The sequence below is a fragment of the Tupaia chinensis genome, unplaced genomic scaffold (assembly GCF_000334495.1).
Source record: "Tupaia chinensis unplaced genomic scaffold, TupChi_1.0 Scaffold149184_1, whole genome shotgun sequence".
NCBI lineage: Eukaryota > Metazoa > Chordata > Mammalia > Scandentia > Tupaiidae > Tupaia > Tupaia belangeri.
Genome location: NW_006209032.1, coordinates 447,277 through 460,075, shown reverse-complemented (window position 1 = coordinate 460,075; position 12,799 = coordinate 447,277). Strand labels below are relative to the sequence as shown.

Here is a 12,799-nt window from a genome sequence, read left to right as displayed (position 1 = left end):
AAGCGGCATGTGCTGAATCCTGCCCCCAGGGGAGCAGATGGAGGCCTGCCCCTGGAGGGCCGGGAGTCCATGCCTCCTTCACCCTGAAGGGGCTGGTATAGGCACTGCCACGGGGGCAGCATCCACAGGGAAGGAGGCAGGCTTGGCAGGGGAGTACTCCAGAGCAGCCCCCGTGCCCACTACTTGGGTTGGCGAGCTGACATACCAGGTTGCTGGGTGCCTGGGACATCTCCATCCTCGGTGCCTCCATGAACCCCTCAAGGGACCCCTCAGTTCCCTGGGTGCTGGGGTAAAGTAAGAGCAGGAGCACAAGATAGGCACTGGGCCCCAGCCCAAGGAGGAGACGGGCTTCTGGGCCTGGACGTACACAGAGGAGACTGACCTGTTCAGCAGCAGAGCCTGGGCTGGTCTGCAGGGTGCCTGCAACACCTGTGCCCACCTAAAAAGCCGGGAGGAGGTACCAAGCCGTGAGGGCAGCAGCATTGGCTCCAGGCATGAGCACGACTCAGCTGTCCCTTCATAGTGGGGGCAGGTATCTGCATCTCAGGCCTTGAGCCTCAGCCACGCCACCCATTCCAAGGCTGGACTCTGCCAGTGAGGGTGCCCCGTCCCTCCTAGTGTCCCTCTGACTCTGATCTAAGGCCTCCTCCTGTTGGCCCATCAACTTGAGCATTTTCATCCAACTTCAGGTTGACACCACCCATCACCACCAGGGGCCGCAGGAGGGCTGGGGAGGCGGGAAGAACCGACGAAGCCCTACCCCTGCAGGAACCTGCTGAGGAGCCAGCTCAGAGCCGTGAGAAAGAGGGCACCAGTGCTTGTCAGCACCACCACAAACCAGGGCTCCGGCCGCCAGAAAGACTCTGTGACTGTCACGAGCAGGGGTGTTGTCATAGAGGGTCCCTGAAATGAGGGCCACAGCCTTACTCCTGCCCTGCCCCTCCACAGGCTGGCCGCTCCACACCCCGATTCACTCGTCTACACTGTCGGCCTCTTTGCACCCTACAGTTTCCCCTGGAATGCCGTCCCCCATCGTTCCTCCTCACCCTCCAAGGTCCTCTTTCCCACCCCCAGAGGGCCTGAGGACGCCCCTCACTGTGGCTCTGCGGGTGCTGGTGGCCACTGTGCTGGCCCTCCAGGGGATGACATGCACAATGATGGTGGCTGTGGTGCTGAGGTGCGGGGTGGAAGGGCCCGCATCGGCCACACGGATCAGTAGCTCGTAGGTGCGGGGCCAGGGCGGCCCCAACAGGGGGTCGTTGTGCACCAGCATGGCCCCTTGCAGGCTGAATCCACCCTGGCCGCTCCCTGAAAGCAGAGTGGCAGGAGGAGGAGGCCCTTGCTGGTCTTGGCCTGCCCCTCACCCACAGCCTGGGCCCTTCGGCTCCCACCTCCCACGATGCTATAGGAGAAGGCCTGGCGTTGTGGCTCCTGGGGGATCCGGCAGGACACCTTGGTCACCTCCACGCTATGGCCCAGGGAAGAGTGGATGGTGAGTTCCTGAAATGGGGGCTCACATTCAGGGGCGTGGTCATTCACATCCTGCAGAAGAGCAGCCAGGTCAGGAGTGGCGACAACCCCTTCCAAATCCCAGGCCAGCCCCACGGCTTCCTCCCACCACAGACTGTAGGCCTCAGGCTTCCGGCTCTGAGGCTTTTCACGGTGAGGTCTCAGTCCCTCCAGCCAACCATGGAGGAGACTGAGGCACAGAGTGGCGAGCAGACTGCCAGAGGACCACCTGAACAAGCGGCCCTTTCCGAGGCCTTGGGACTCACCTCCACCTCGATGGTAATGGTACAGGAGCCCGAGCGGTGACTGGTGGGGTCCCTGTCCTGGCCGTGGTCAATCAGCAGGACAGTGAGCCTGTGCAACCGCTGCTGCTCGTAGTCCAGAGGCCCCAGGAGGTGAACCTGCCCTAGAACGGTGGCCACAGCCTCAACCCGCAGAGCCAACTCTCGCTCCGCCCCTTCCTCCCAGCCTCGGGGTGGAAGTACCGCTGAGACGGTCCACAGAGAAGGTGGTGGCCCCGCCGGATACGTAGTACTCTATGCTGTCACGTGGGTAATCCATATCCGTGCCCACCACGGAGCCCAGCAGACTGTAGGGCCAGGCATCCTCCCGGGCTCTGAGCGTGCGCGGGGCACAGGCTGGGGAGAACTCGTTGACAGGTGTCACCACCACCAGTACTGGGACCTCGGCTAGGGGCCATTTGGCAGTCAAGGAGCCGGACTGGGGTGGTGCCCAGCCCTGCCCTGGGAGTCTGAGGAGGGAGACTTGGCCTTGCATTGGGGGTCTAAAGAGAGAGAGGGTCTGGAGGAAGGGAGGGCAGTAGCCCTCCCCTACCGGGGTTCTAGGACACCCTTAGGGTCTTAAATGGAAACAACTCTGCCCTACTGGTTTCTGGAGGAAAGGTGACTCTGCCCTGGGCAGTGTGGACAGATCAGCCCTGTCCTGAATGTGCAGGCCTGGGTATGGTCACTCACTGGCCATCTGGGGCTGTCCATCGTCGAGCACCAAGATGGAGGCTCTCTGCTGGAGGCAGGCCCCAGGAGAGTCACAGTCCAGCGTGGCATTCACCTGCAGGAGAGCCTTGAGCCTCACTGGGCTGCGTCCAGCCACAGATTACCTACCCTGGTCCTGTTTACCAGACTGCAAGCAGGCTGGCTCAACGAGCACCCCTCCCTCCCACTGGGGGTGGGGGAAGTGGGCCTCAGCTCCCAGAGATTCTTGGCCCATCCACCCCTTTCTGTCCCAAGCACTGTACAAGTGGGTCTGGGAGCAGGTGATGGGCACCTCAAGAGCTGTGTCTTGAAGGCAGAGGCTGGCAGGGCTGGGAGGGCTGAGAACCCACAGCTGGTAGTCCAGGGTGGCACCGGCAGAGTCCGGGTCAGCACACTTGATGGTGTCCAGCACAGTGCCTACCGGGGTGGTCTCGGGGACCTGAGTCCTGGGAGACGAGGGCAGGCAGCAAGGCAGGGTCCGCTGGCTGCGAGCCCCGGCTCTGGCCCCAGCAGTCCACCGAGGCTCCGGGTACTCACACCAGGAGGGCCGGGAGGCAGCGCGGGGGCCAGCGGTTGACCGGTTGCACGGTCACGGTGAGGTCGAGCTCAGCACTGGCCCATGGTGGGAGCCTCTTGAAGGCCTTCACCTGGAGCCTGGTGACCGCTGCACCTGGGGTGCGAGCCAAATCTAGGGGTGCAGTGGTCCTGACCACACCATCAGCTGAGCGGGATAGGCGGGCGGGAATGCAGAGTTGGGCCCTGCCCCAGCTCGGTCTGGCTTGGGGTTCCCCACCTCTAGCCTCTGTGGGAGGAGCCCACTAAGCCTGGCAGGTCCAGCCACTTCCTGCAAGGCCAGGCCCTCCAACCCCACCTCACCCCAGTGGCAGCTCTGGCAGGAGGTGGTTTCTCAGAGGAGCCAGGAGGGAGTACAAGTCACCTCTGGACCAGCCGCAGAGACCTCCTGGTACTTGTCCCCACCCCCACACCCCTCACCGAGTCCAATGGAGAAGAGTGGGCTGGGCAAGGGGGAGAGGATTTCGTAGTGCACATCGCGGCCTCGAGCCCTCACGTGAACCACCTCGCTCCCTGGGACCAGGTCCTCGGGGATGGTGACATTCAGGGCCTGCTCCCTGGGTCAAAAGAGGGGTATGGGCTTCTGCCTACTCCCTCTCATCCCTGTGGGAGCTACAGGCTCCTCCCTGGGGCTGCCCCGCAATGGGAGCCAGGGTGCACTTTCCCCACGCCTGATTCCCAGAGCTAGGTCCTGCCTCCCCGTGTCCCACTCTGCTCTCATGACAGCCTTACAAGAAGGAGACCTGGCCAGAGGGAGCAGGCAAAACCTTCACCGTCAGCATTCCGCGGCAGCTTTGGCCCTGTCCAAAGGACACCAAGATCTGCAGCTGGAAGACCTGGGGTGCACACAGAACAGAAAGAGCTGCCCCTATGTCCACCTCCATGTCCATGCCCCCTCAAACAGCCCCTCAGGACTGCCACAGACATGCACTCTTCTCCCTGAGCTGGCACCCTGCTGGAGCCTATCCCCTGGGCCATGAAGCCTGCTAGGATGTGAAATCCCACGGAAGGGTGGTAACTGAGTCATTCACAGTGAGAATGATCATCTTTGAGTTGCCAAGACCCACTCACTCAGGGGTGGAAGGGTTTTGTTGTTGTTGTTGTTGCTCTAGGGCACATGCGCTTGCCAAAGAGAGAGAAAGTGAGGAATCACAGGGAGGGGTGGGAGACTCGGCAAGCCCTTGTCCTCCAGTTGGGACTTTGGGCATGCTCGACATGCGCCACAGTGATTTTTCAAGCCTCCTAGTCTGGGACACAAATCGCAGTCACAGGGTCAGCCGCATGGGACCCAGTCCCTCAACCTCCATGCCATCTGCTGGCCCCAGAGGTGGAAGTTTTAAAGAGGGAGCTTCTCTTCCTTCAGGCTGCACTGGCCAGTTTACTTAGAACTTTCTCCTAATGCATGATTGCCCAAAGCATTCTCTGTTAGCAAGCCAGTGAGGTCCCAGTGTCAGGGACCCCTCTTTTTTTTTTATTTTTATTTTTTTGAGAGAGATTTTTGCTATTGGATGCGTGCACGCACCAGAGACACAGACAGAAAGTAAGAAATCACCCCCCAGGGGGATGGTCATGCCACAATCCCTTCTCCATTTTCCTCTGGGGATTTTGGGCGTGCACACACACGCACCCAGCGGGAGTTTTAAGCCGCCAGGTCTGGGACCTGAACTGTGGTCGACTACATGGGAATCCCACAATGTAACCATTATGCCATCTGCTGGTCCTGGGACCCCTTTTCCTTCGGGAACTCCAGAGCCCAGCACAGAACTAGCTCAAGGTGGGAGGGTGGCCAGCATGGGGCAGCAGGTGCAGGTCTGGGGAGGCAGCACGAGCCAATGAGGCCAAGAACAAGCACATTCCCAGAGGGTAACTGCCCAGTCCAAGGGTAACCCAAGCCTTTGGTCACGCTCACCTTTTTAGCTTGGCCTTGGAGGCCCTGGGATGGTGCCTGCAGCCAACCCTGCTCATTGATGGAGAAAGGTCCAGGGAAGTTCGGAGGGTCCTGGGTACTGACAATGCTCATCTGAAGGGACAGAGATGCTGGTGGTCCCATACAGCCCACTGTGCCCAAGCATCCCTGTCAGCATCTCCCCCATGCCCCACCACTGACCCTTACCCTAGCCTGGGCTCCTTAACCCTGGCCCTGCTCCTTAATCCTTTGTCATTTAAAACAATTACTTTTTTTTTTTTAACTAAATTTGTATTACAAAAATGATACAGAATTGTTAAGAATTCAGCACACAGAAGATTCTGAAAAGAATTCAGCCCCTAGGGGACCAGCAGTTAGCGTAATGGCTATGTCGCTGGACTCCCATGTAGTTGACCGCGGTTCGGGTCTCAGAACCGGTGGCTTAAAACTCACGCTGGACACGTGTGCGTGCGTGCCCAAGATCCCAAAAGGAGAATGGAGGAGAAGGGATTGCGGTGTGACCATCCCCCCGGGGGGTGATTTCTCGCTTTCTGTCTCTCTGTCTCTGTCTGTCTGTCTGGCGAGCACACGCGCCCTATAGAGAAAACCTCTAAAAAAAAAAAAAAAAAAAAAGATAAATCGTTGCAGGGAATGTAATTTTTCATCACATTGTAAATAGTAGTATTTTAATACCACAACTGTGTGCTTTTGTGCTTTTAATTCTCAGAATCTAGGATCCACAGATGTCAGGATGTCTGTGATGCTTATTTAAAATTCTGGATCTATCCTTTCTTTTATTTATTTATTTTAAATTTTGCTACAGGGCATGTAGCCTCTTCAGAGAGAAAAAGCGAGAAAGTAAGAAAGCACACCCGAGGGTAGATGGCCATGCTGCAGTCCCTTCTCCTCCAGTCTCTTCTTGGGATTTTGGGCATGCATGCACATGCACCTGGTGTATTTTCCAAGCTACCAGGTCTAGGACTTGAACCTAGCAGTTGGCCATACGGGACCCATCCACCTTAACCACCATGCCACCTGACCAGCCCAGTCTATCCCTACTGATCTCCAGTTCTTGAAGGTATTTGCAATCCAGTTTGGTTTTTCCTTCTGAAAAAACTTTGGTGAATGCTCTTATAATCCCCTGAGGGGTATCAGCTACTCAGGGAGAGCCAGCCCTGGAGACTTCAGGGGGAGAAGAGGCCCACTGCCCACTAGGAGTCACCTTCACCCTCTGGGAGAAGCAGCGGAGGGAAGGCCCTCCCTGGACTAGGGCCTTCTCTGGGAGGACTGCTGCCAGGATTCGAATGGAGGAGAAGGGATTGTGGCATGGCCATCCCCCCTGGGGGGGTGATTTCTCGCTTTCTGTCTCTGTCTCTCTTTTTCTGGCAAGCGCACACACCCTGTAGCGAAAACTTCTTCAAAAAAAAAAAAAAAAAAAGAAGAATTATAAGAATTCAGCCCCTGAGATGTATGTCCCTGTGGAGACAGACAGGGTCACTGAGGGTTGGCAGCCCTCGGTGTCTCGCTCCAAGAACACGCATGCTGCAGAGGCTCAGTGGTGCCCTGCAGGGTCCCTCTGCAGGCTGTGTCGGGCCAGGCAGGGTGAGCTTCCTCTCTCTGTGTCCTCCCCCCATCCTGTCACCCTCTGCCCCATGTGCTGGACTCACCTGGGCTTTCTGGTGTTCTAGGCCTGGGAGCAGCAGAGTATACAGGTGGGTCCCAGGTGGGACTGTCTCCAGGACCTGAATGGTTTCTCCAGCTGGCCAGAGCAGAGATCAGGAAGGAGCTATTCAGGCAAGGCCTGCCCACCCCTTACCTGCTGCCTCTGGCCTCACCTGGGCTGGCAAAGCGACCAGCACACTGGATATGACCAGGGTCTTGCTGCACATCCACGGACAGGGGTATCGCCATCACGTGGTTGCCGCATGTGAACTGTAGCTGCAGCTTATAGTGGTTCACCGCCAGGGCATCCAGCCGAGCAGAGCTGCTCAAGGTCACCTGTCAGGGGTGGGCAGTGCCAGACGGGGCCTCCACTCTCTGCTCCCCATACCACCTCTGGCTTTGGGAGTTTGAGGTCTGCCCTCAGACGCCTCCCCCCACAGTCCCTAGCTGCGTCCACAAGACTACCTTGCCCACATAGGTCCCCTGCCACCCAGCCAAGCTGGGGTCATTGAAGAAGGTGGTGGGTGGCTGCACACTGAGCAGCTCGAAGGTGGCCGTGTCGGAGGAGCAGTTGAAGGAGAAAGACCAAAGGACGCTGCCAGGGCCCAAGCTCTCAGAGATGTTGATGAACCAGGGCAGGCTGTGGAGGTCTGTGAGGAGCAGAGGGTTCAGGCTGGAGTCCCCGGGGGCTTCTGTGCCCACACACACCAGCACGGTCCCGCCCTTTGCCCATATACCTGGCCACATCTTGGGACCAACAGCTCAGGTCTCCCTCATTCCCACATCACAGAGGAGGAGTGAGAACTTAGTCAAGAACGAGGGTTTAGACCCTCCCCCTTCCTGGCTCTCTCCCTGCCCCTGCCCTCCACGGTGCCACAGCTGAGAAGGGTCCTCCACCCACCAGCTCCTCACCAGAGACAGCCAGAGCAAAAAGGTGTACCAGGAGCCTGAGCAGCACCATGGTGGCCCGAAGACACAGCACAGGAGGCTTCAGAAAGCCGGGCTGTTTGTCAGGCCCACCCCGTTGCCAGGTCAGTTGCTCAAACACAGCTGGGCAGGCGGGACTCCTGGGCCTCCCAGATTCTAGCCCCACCCATCCCCGGCGAGTGAGTTCTAGACCCCTGGCAGCCTTCCAGAGACCTGGAAAATCCCTTTCCATGGCCCCCAGTGAACACCCCCTTGGTTATCAAAACCCTAAGTGGATGTGAGGGAGAAGAATGAAGCTTCAGATGGGGAAACTGGTCATGCAGTGTTTGGAGAGAGAGCAAGCACAGTGACCAGGAAAATCGGGCCTCGGATCTGCTACCCTACAGAGTCTGAAGTCCAAAAAGGTGAGCGCCCCCTCACCTTAGAACATTCTCTGCCCAAAATCCCTAACGGAGGAAGAAATGCAGGAGATGGGGTTATTGCATGACCAGCCCCTATGGAGTGGTGCTTTCTTGTCTTCTCTCTGTCTCTTCCTACTGAGAAAACACATCCTCTAGGGAAAAAAAGAAAAAAGAAAGAAAGAAAACTTCTGGCCAACTCTGCAGTTCAAGTACCGGACCTGGTGGAATGAAAATTAGACCAGGGGAACCAGCAGTTAGCATAATGGCTATGTCATTGGACTCCCACATAGTCGACCGCAATTCGCGTCCCGGACCCGGTGGCTTAAACTCATGCCGGGTGCATGTGCATGCATGCCCAAGATTCCGAGAGGAGAATGGAGGAGAAGGGATTGCGGTGTGACCATCCCCCCTGGGGGGTGATTTCTCACTTTCTGTCTCTATGTCTCTTTCTGTCTGTCTGGCAAGCGCATGCGCCCTATAGCAAAAATATCTCAAAAAAAAAATAATTAGACCAGGTGCGTGTGCGTGTGTGCCCAAAATCCCAGGAGGAGAATGGAGAAGGTGCTGCGGCGTGACCATCCCCCTGGGGGGGGTGATTCCTCGCTTTCTGTCTCTCTGTCTCTGTCTTTCTGGCAAGTGCACGTGCCCTATAGCAAAAACCTCTCACAAAATCCATTCTCCTTCATTCTCCTCCTGGGGTCTTAGGCATGCATGCATAAACACCTGGCATGAGTTTGAAGCCCCTGGGTCCAGTTTTTAGAAAGGTAATACTGTCGGGGCGGGCAGGTGACATGGTGGTTAAGAGTGCTGGACTCCCACATGGCTGACCACAGTTTGAGTCCCGGTCCTGGCAGCTTGCTTTCTCTCTCTCCCTTTCTCTCTCTGGCTCTGTCCTTCTTTGGTCAAATTAAAATAAATAAATGAATAAATAAGTAAAGTTAAATTTAAAAAAATGTAATACTGTTTATTTAACTTCAAAAACATTTCAGCATTCTAAACATAAAACAAATAACAGAATGTTGCAAAAATGTTTTAAGTACAGAGGCTCTCGCTTCATTGATGCAGGGGCTCTTGGCTTTGCTGACAATGAAGAGTCCTACAGTTTATTTAAAACAAAGTTTTAAAACTACCACACTTAACGCACTTTAAAACTACCACAAAAATCCAATCCCTTCTTATGCCAGCCGACTCCCCTTTACCACAGCTTAGAATGGCAGCAGAACGCTGGGTCACTATGTACGAACAAGACACCCTGACGCCTACACAGAGCCGACGGGCCCAGCTTCCCAGTGCACGCCCTGAGCCACGGCCCCGCGAACAGGTGCCCTTCCCGCAGCCTCTACCGAGCCAGGAGCACGGAGAGTTTGTCACTGTTGTCCTGTTCTCTTTACAGACCAGAGAGAGGTACAGTTGATAACTCAGGATTTCTAGCCAATAATCATATAGTTAACACCACCTTACGAATTCAGGAAAACAAAAATGTCAGGGACATCTTTAAATGCCTTGTCACACCAACAGCAAAGGGCACAGAGTGAGAACATAAGAGTGCCTTTTCATTTTAAAAATGTTTGGAAATATGTACAGGCCAGGGCGCTCCGGACACCCATGGCCACTTCATGTAAACCACTGACAGTTTCTAGAGCTCTTTGAGCGACACGTGATCGTGATCCAATTCTGCAGTTAAACCTAGTGAGGGCAGTAGACACGCCTCCACTGAGAGGTGCCATTACCGCGCTCCCCTACGCTAAGGGGCTCACAAGGAGACAGAGCAACGGGTTTTTATTCCTCCTCCTCCTCGTCTTCATCCTCCTCTTCCACCCTTTTCCAGGCAACTTGGGCAGGACCCCTTTGCGCCATCAAAATTTGCCTTTAGACTTACAGTCGGCAACATCCTTCTCTGCTTCTCCTTCAGCTTTGCGGCCTTACTGATGTGAAGCTGCTTCTCGCTGTCACGTAAGTTGCTCCATGCCTCACCCAGCTTCTTTGCCAGGGTTGGTGGATTTGATCTTGGGGCGAAATTCTGAACAGAACAGGAAGAATCCGGACAGTGGCCTTTTGGGGGCATTAGGGTCCTTTTTCTTCTTGCCTCCCTGAGCCGGTCCGTAATCCTTCATTTCCCGGTCATAGTGTACTTTATCCACCTTCGCCATTTCATCAGATTTCGAATTCTCTTTCCCAGACATTGTCTTCCACCTCTTGGAGCACTTCTTAGAAAATCTGGGGAAATTGACAGGGACCTCCGGATTTTTCTTATGTTCTTTTCTGCAGGTCTGCACAAAGAAGGCATAAGCAGGGAACCAGCAGTTAGCGTAATGGCTATGTTGCTGGACTCCCACGTAGTCGACCGCGGTTCGCGTCCCAGACCCAGTGGCTTAAAACTCACACCGGGTGCATGTGCGTGCGTGCCCAAGATCCCGAGAGGAGAATGGAGGAGAAGGGATTGCGGCATGACCATCGCCCCTGGGGGGGTGATTTCTCGCTTTCTGTCTCTCTGTCTCTCTCTGTCTGTCTGGCGAACTCACACACCCTATAGCAAAAACCAAAAAAAAAAAAAAAAAAAGAAGGCATAAGCAGACATCATGCCCTTGGGTTTCTCGGGGTCACCTTTAGCCATCCTGACTTACTGTTCACTAGTCTCCCATCTTTTTTTTTTAAGAGAGATTTTTGCTATAGGGCACATGCACTCTCCAGAGAGACAGAGAGCGAGAGATGAAATCATTCCCGGGAGGATGGCCACACTGTATTCCTTCTCCTCCATTCTCCTCTTGGGATTTTGGGCATGCACACACATGTGCCCAGCATGAGTTTCGAGCTGCCAGGTCCGGGACTCAAATCGTGGTCAACCACGTGGAAGTTCAGCACCTCAACCACTGAGACACCTCCAGCCCTGCCCATGTATTTTTCGAGCCAGCGGATCAGGACCACACAGCCGGCCATGTGGAATCCAGCTGCCTTAACCACCATACCACCTGGCTGGCCAGACTCATAGTCTTAAATAACACCTTGCCTCTCAGCTCCACGGCTCCAGGGTTGATCTGTCTCCCAAACTCTGGGGTCGTGCCCCTCACAGCTGACGCTGCATCTCCTCTTGGCTGTCAAACAGGCAAGAGGGTCACATACATTATTGTTCGACTTTCCTCCCCAAATCCACTCTTGACCAGGCTTCTCTGCATCAAATCACGGCAGTTCCATCCAACCGGGTGCTCAGGCCAGAAATGTCAAAGTCAAGTGGATGCCTCTTTCCTCATGTCCATGCAGCCACAAGGCTTGATTTTAGGCACAGAACATGCAAAAGTGACCCCTCCTTCTGTACAACTGCCCCCCCAGGCCCAGGCCCTCTGCTCTCTTGCCTGGATGGGGGCAGGATCCTCCAGTCTGGTTATTACCTAAACAGGAGCCAGCCCATGGCTCCCCATTCCACCCAGAACAAGTGACTTCTTCCTGTCTAAGCTGTTGGGAGCCTGGTGGCGCCCAGGTCTTCACTGCCCCCCTCCTCCAGCAGTCAGACACCCTCTGTCTAGCTTGCCTTTCAGGGTCTTTGTGTTGGTGTTCATCCCTCTGCAAGGATGCCTCTTTTTTTTTTTTTTTTTTTTTTTTTTTTTGGGGGTTTTTCACTTCTGGGTGGTGTTTCACTATAGGGTGCGTGCACTCACCAGACAGAGACATAGAGACAGAAAACGAGAAATCACCCTCCCCGGGGGGATGGTCACGCTGCAATCCCTTCTCCTCCATTCTCCTCTCGGGATCTTGGGCACACACACACATGCACCCGGCATGAGTTTTAAGCTACCAGATCCGGGACGCGAACCGCGGTCGACTACGTGGGAGTCCAGCGACATAGCCATTACGCTAACTGCTGGTTCCCAGAGGATGCCTCTTTTTGATCTCGGCGTGATGGCTCACCCAGACTGCATCCTGAGATGACCTCCTCTGAGGGTGCCTTCCCACCGGCTAGTCCAACCCCATTTCCTCGCATTTTCCTGCCTGCTGCCACATCAAGTCTATCTCTAGATGGTCCGGACCCTTGAGCCTAGTTTCGGATCATGGAGCACCCCTGGGGAACAGACTCTGACCACTATGGCCGGAGAGTGTCGCCCCCCTGTCTACTCGCGGTGTCAGGCATAGATCGCCGCTGATCTGGCGGCCCGCGGTCAGCTCCCGCTAGAGGGCGGTCCCGCCTAGCTCGGCCCAGACTAGCAGCGGCGAGGCTGTGGGCTGGGCCTTGGCTGGGGCTCCTCCCGCTCGCTGTCGCGAAGTCGGGCGCTTCCCAAGTGCTCAGAGGGACCAAACCCCACTCCCATCGCTTTCAGGGAGTGTCGATGCCCGCCTAAAGAGCGGTCCAGTGGGTCGAGCCCAGAACAGGGCAGGACGTCGCTGAGTCTGACGATCGAGGCGCTCTTCCCACGTGGTCGCAGCACGGGCCCCCTGGAAGGGACCGCTATTCCACCACGGGACAAAAGCCGAAGCTACTTGGGGAAAATGCCCTGCCCTGCGTCACACAATGAACTCAGGACTCGCTCGATCGCTTGGGGGCGGGGAAGGGGTACCGGGCCAGGCCGGCCTTCCAGCTACAGCTCCGCCCCTAGCCCCGGGACCGCTGCGGAGTGGGGAGGGTACACCCAGGTCACCCACCCGGCGGGGCCCGAGGGGCGGGGCCGCTTTAGCCCCGCCCCGCCCCATTGGCTCGGGCGCGGGGGGCGGGGCGCGACTGCCAGATGTTGGGGCGGCGGCGGGATCTACCCAGAGCGAGGATCCTTGGAGCTGGGCGGAGGGTGAGGGCGCCGCTGGCCGGCCAGACCGGCCCTCTCTGCGAAGATCCAGCAGGCGTG

General features: G+C 56.5%; 1 protein-coding gene across 4 annotated transcripts in view; it reads right to left on the bottom strand.

The window, feature by feature from the left end:
- CDHR4 (cadherin related family member 4) overlaps nt 1-7,659 on the bottom strand; it is an 8,477-nt gene extending 818 nt beyond the window's left edge. For 2 of the 4 annotated variants that reach the window (XM_006170946.1, XM_006170947.1), the window contains exons 1-17: nt 7,555-7,659; nt 7,108-7,292; nt 6,816-6,978; nt 6,648-6,739; nt 4,984-5,094; nt 3,807-3,910; nt 3,495-3,631; nt 3,039-3,222; nt 2,794-2,947; nt 2,484-2,577; nt 1,995-2,198; nt 1,776-1,915; nt 1,392-1,542; nt 1,097-1,308; nt 761-903; nt 383-439; nt 206-284 (exon numbers count right to left, since the gene is read on the bottom strand). In XM_006170946.1, the coding sequence (XP_006171008.1) occupies nt 206-284; nt 383-439; nt 761-903; nt 1,097-1,308; nt 1,392-1,542; nt 1,776-1,915; nt 1,995-2,198; nt 2,484-2,577; nt 2,794-2,947; nt 3,039-3,222; nt 3,495-3,631; nt 3,807-3,910; nt 4,984-5,094; nt 6,648-6,739; nt 6,816-6,978; nt 7,108-7,292; nt 7,555-7,603 (2,259 nt within the window). In that variant the 5' untranslated portion in view covers nt 7,604-7,659. The remainder of the gene's footprint in view (nt 1-205; nt 285-382; nt 440-760; nt 904-1,096; nt 1,309-1,391; nt 1,543-1,775; nt 1,916-1,994; nt 2,199-2,483; nt 2,578-2,793; nt 2,948-3,038; nt 3,223-3,494; nt 3,632-3,806; nt 3,911-4,983; nt 5,095-6,647; nt 6,740-6,815; nt 6,979-7,107; nt 7,293-7,554) is intronic. The other 2 variants (XM_027769304.1, XM_006170948.1) reach the window with 2 other exon arrangements.
- Nucleotides 7,660-12,799: the final 5,140 nt, after the last annotated feature.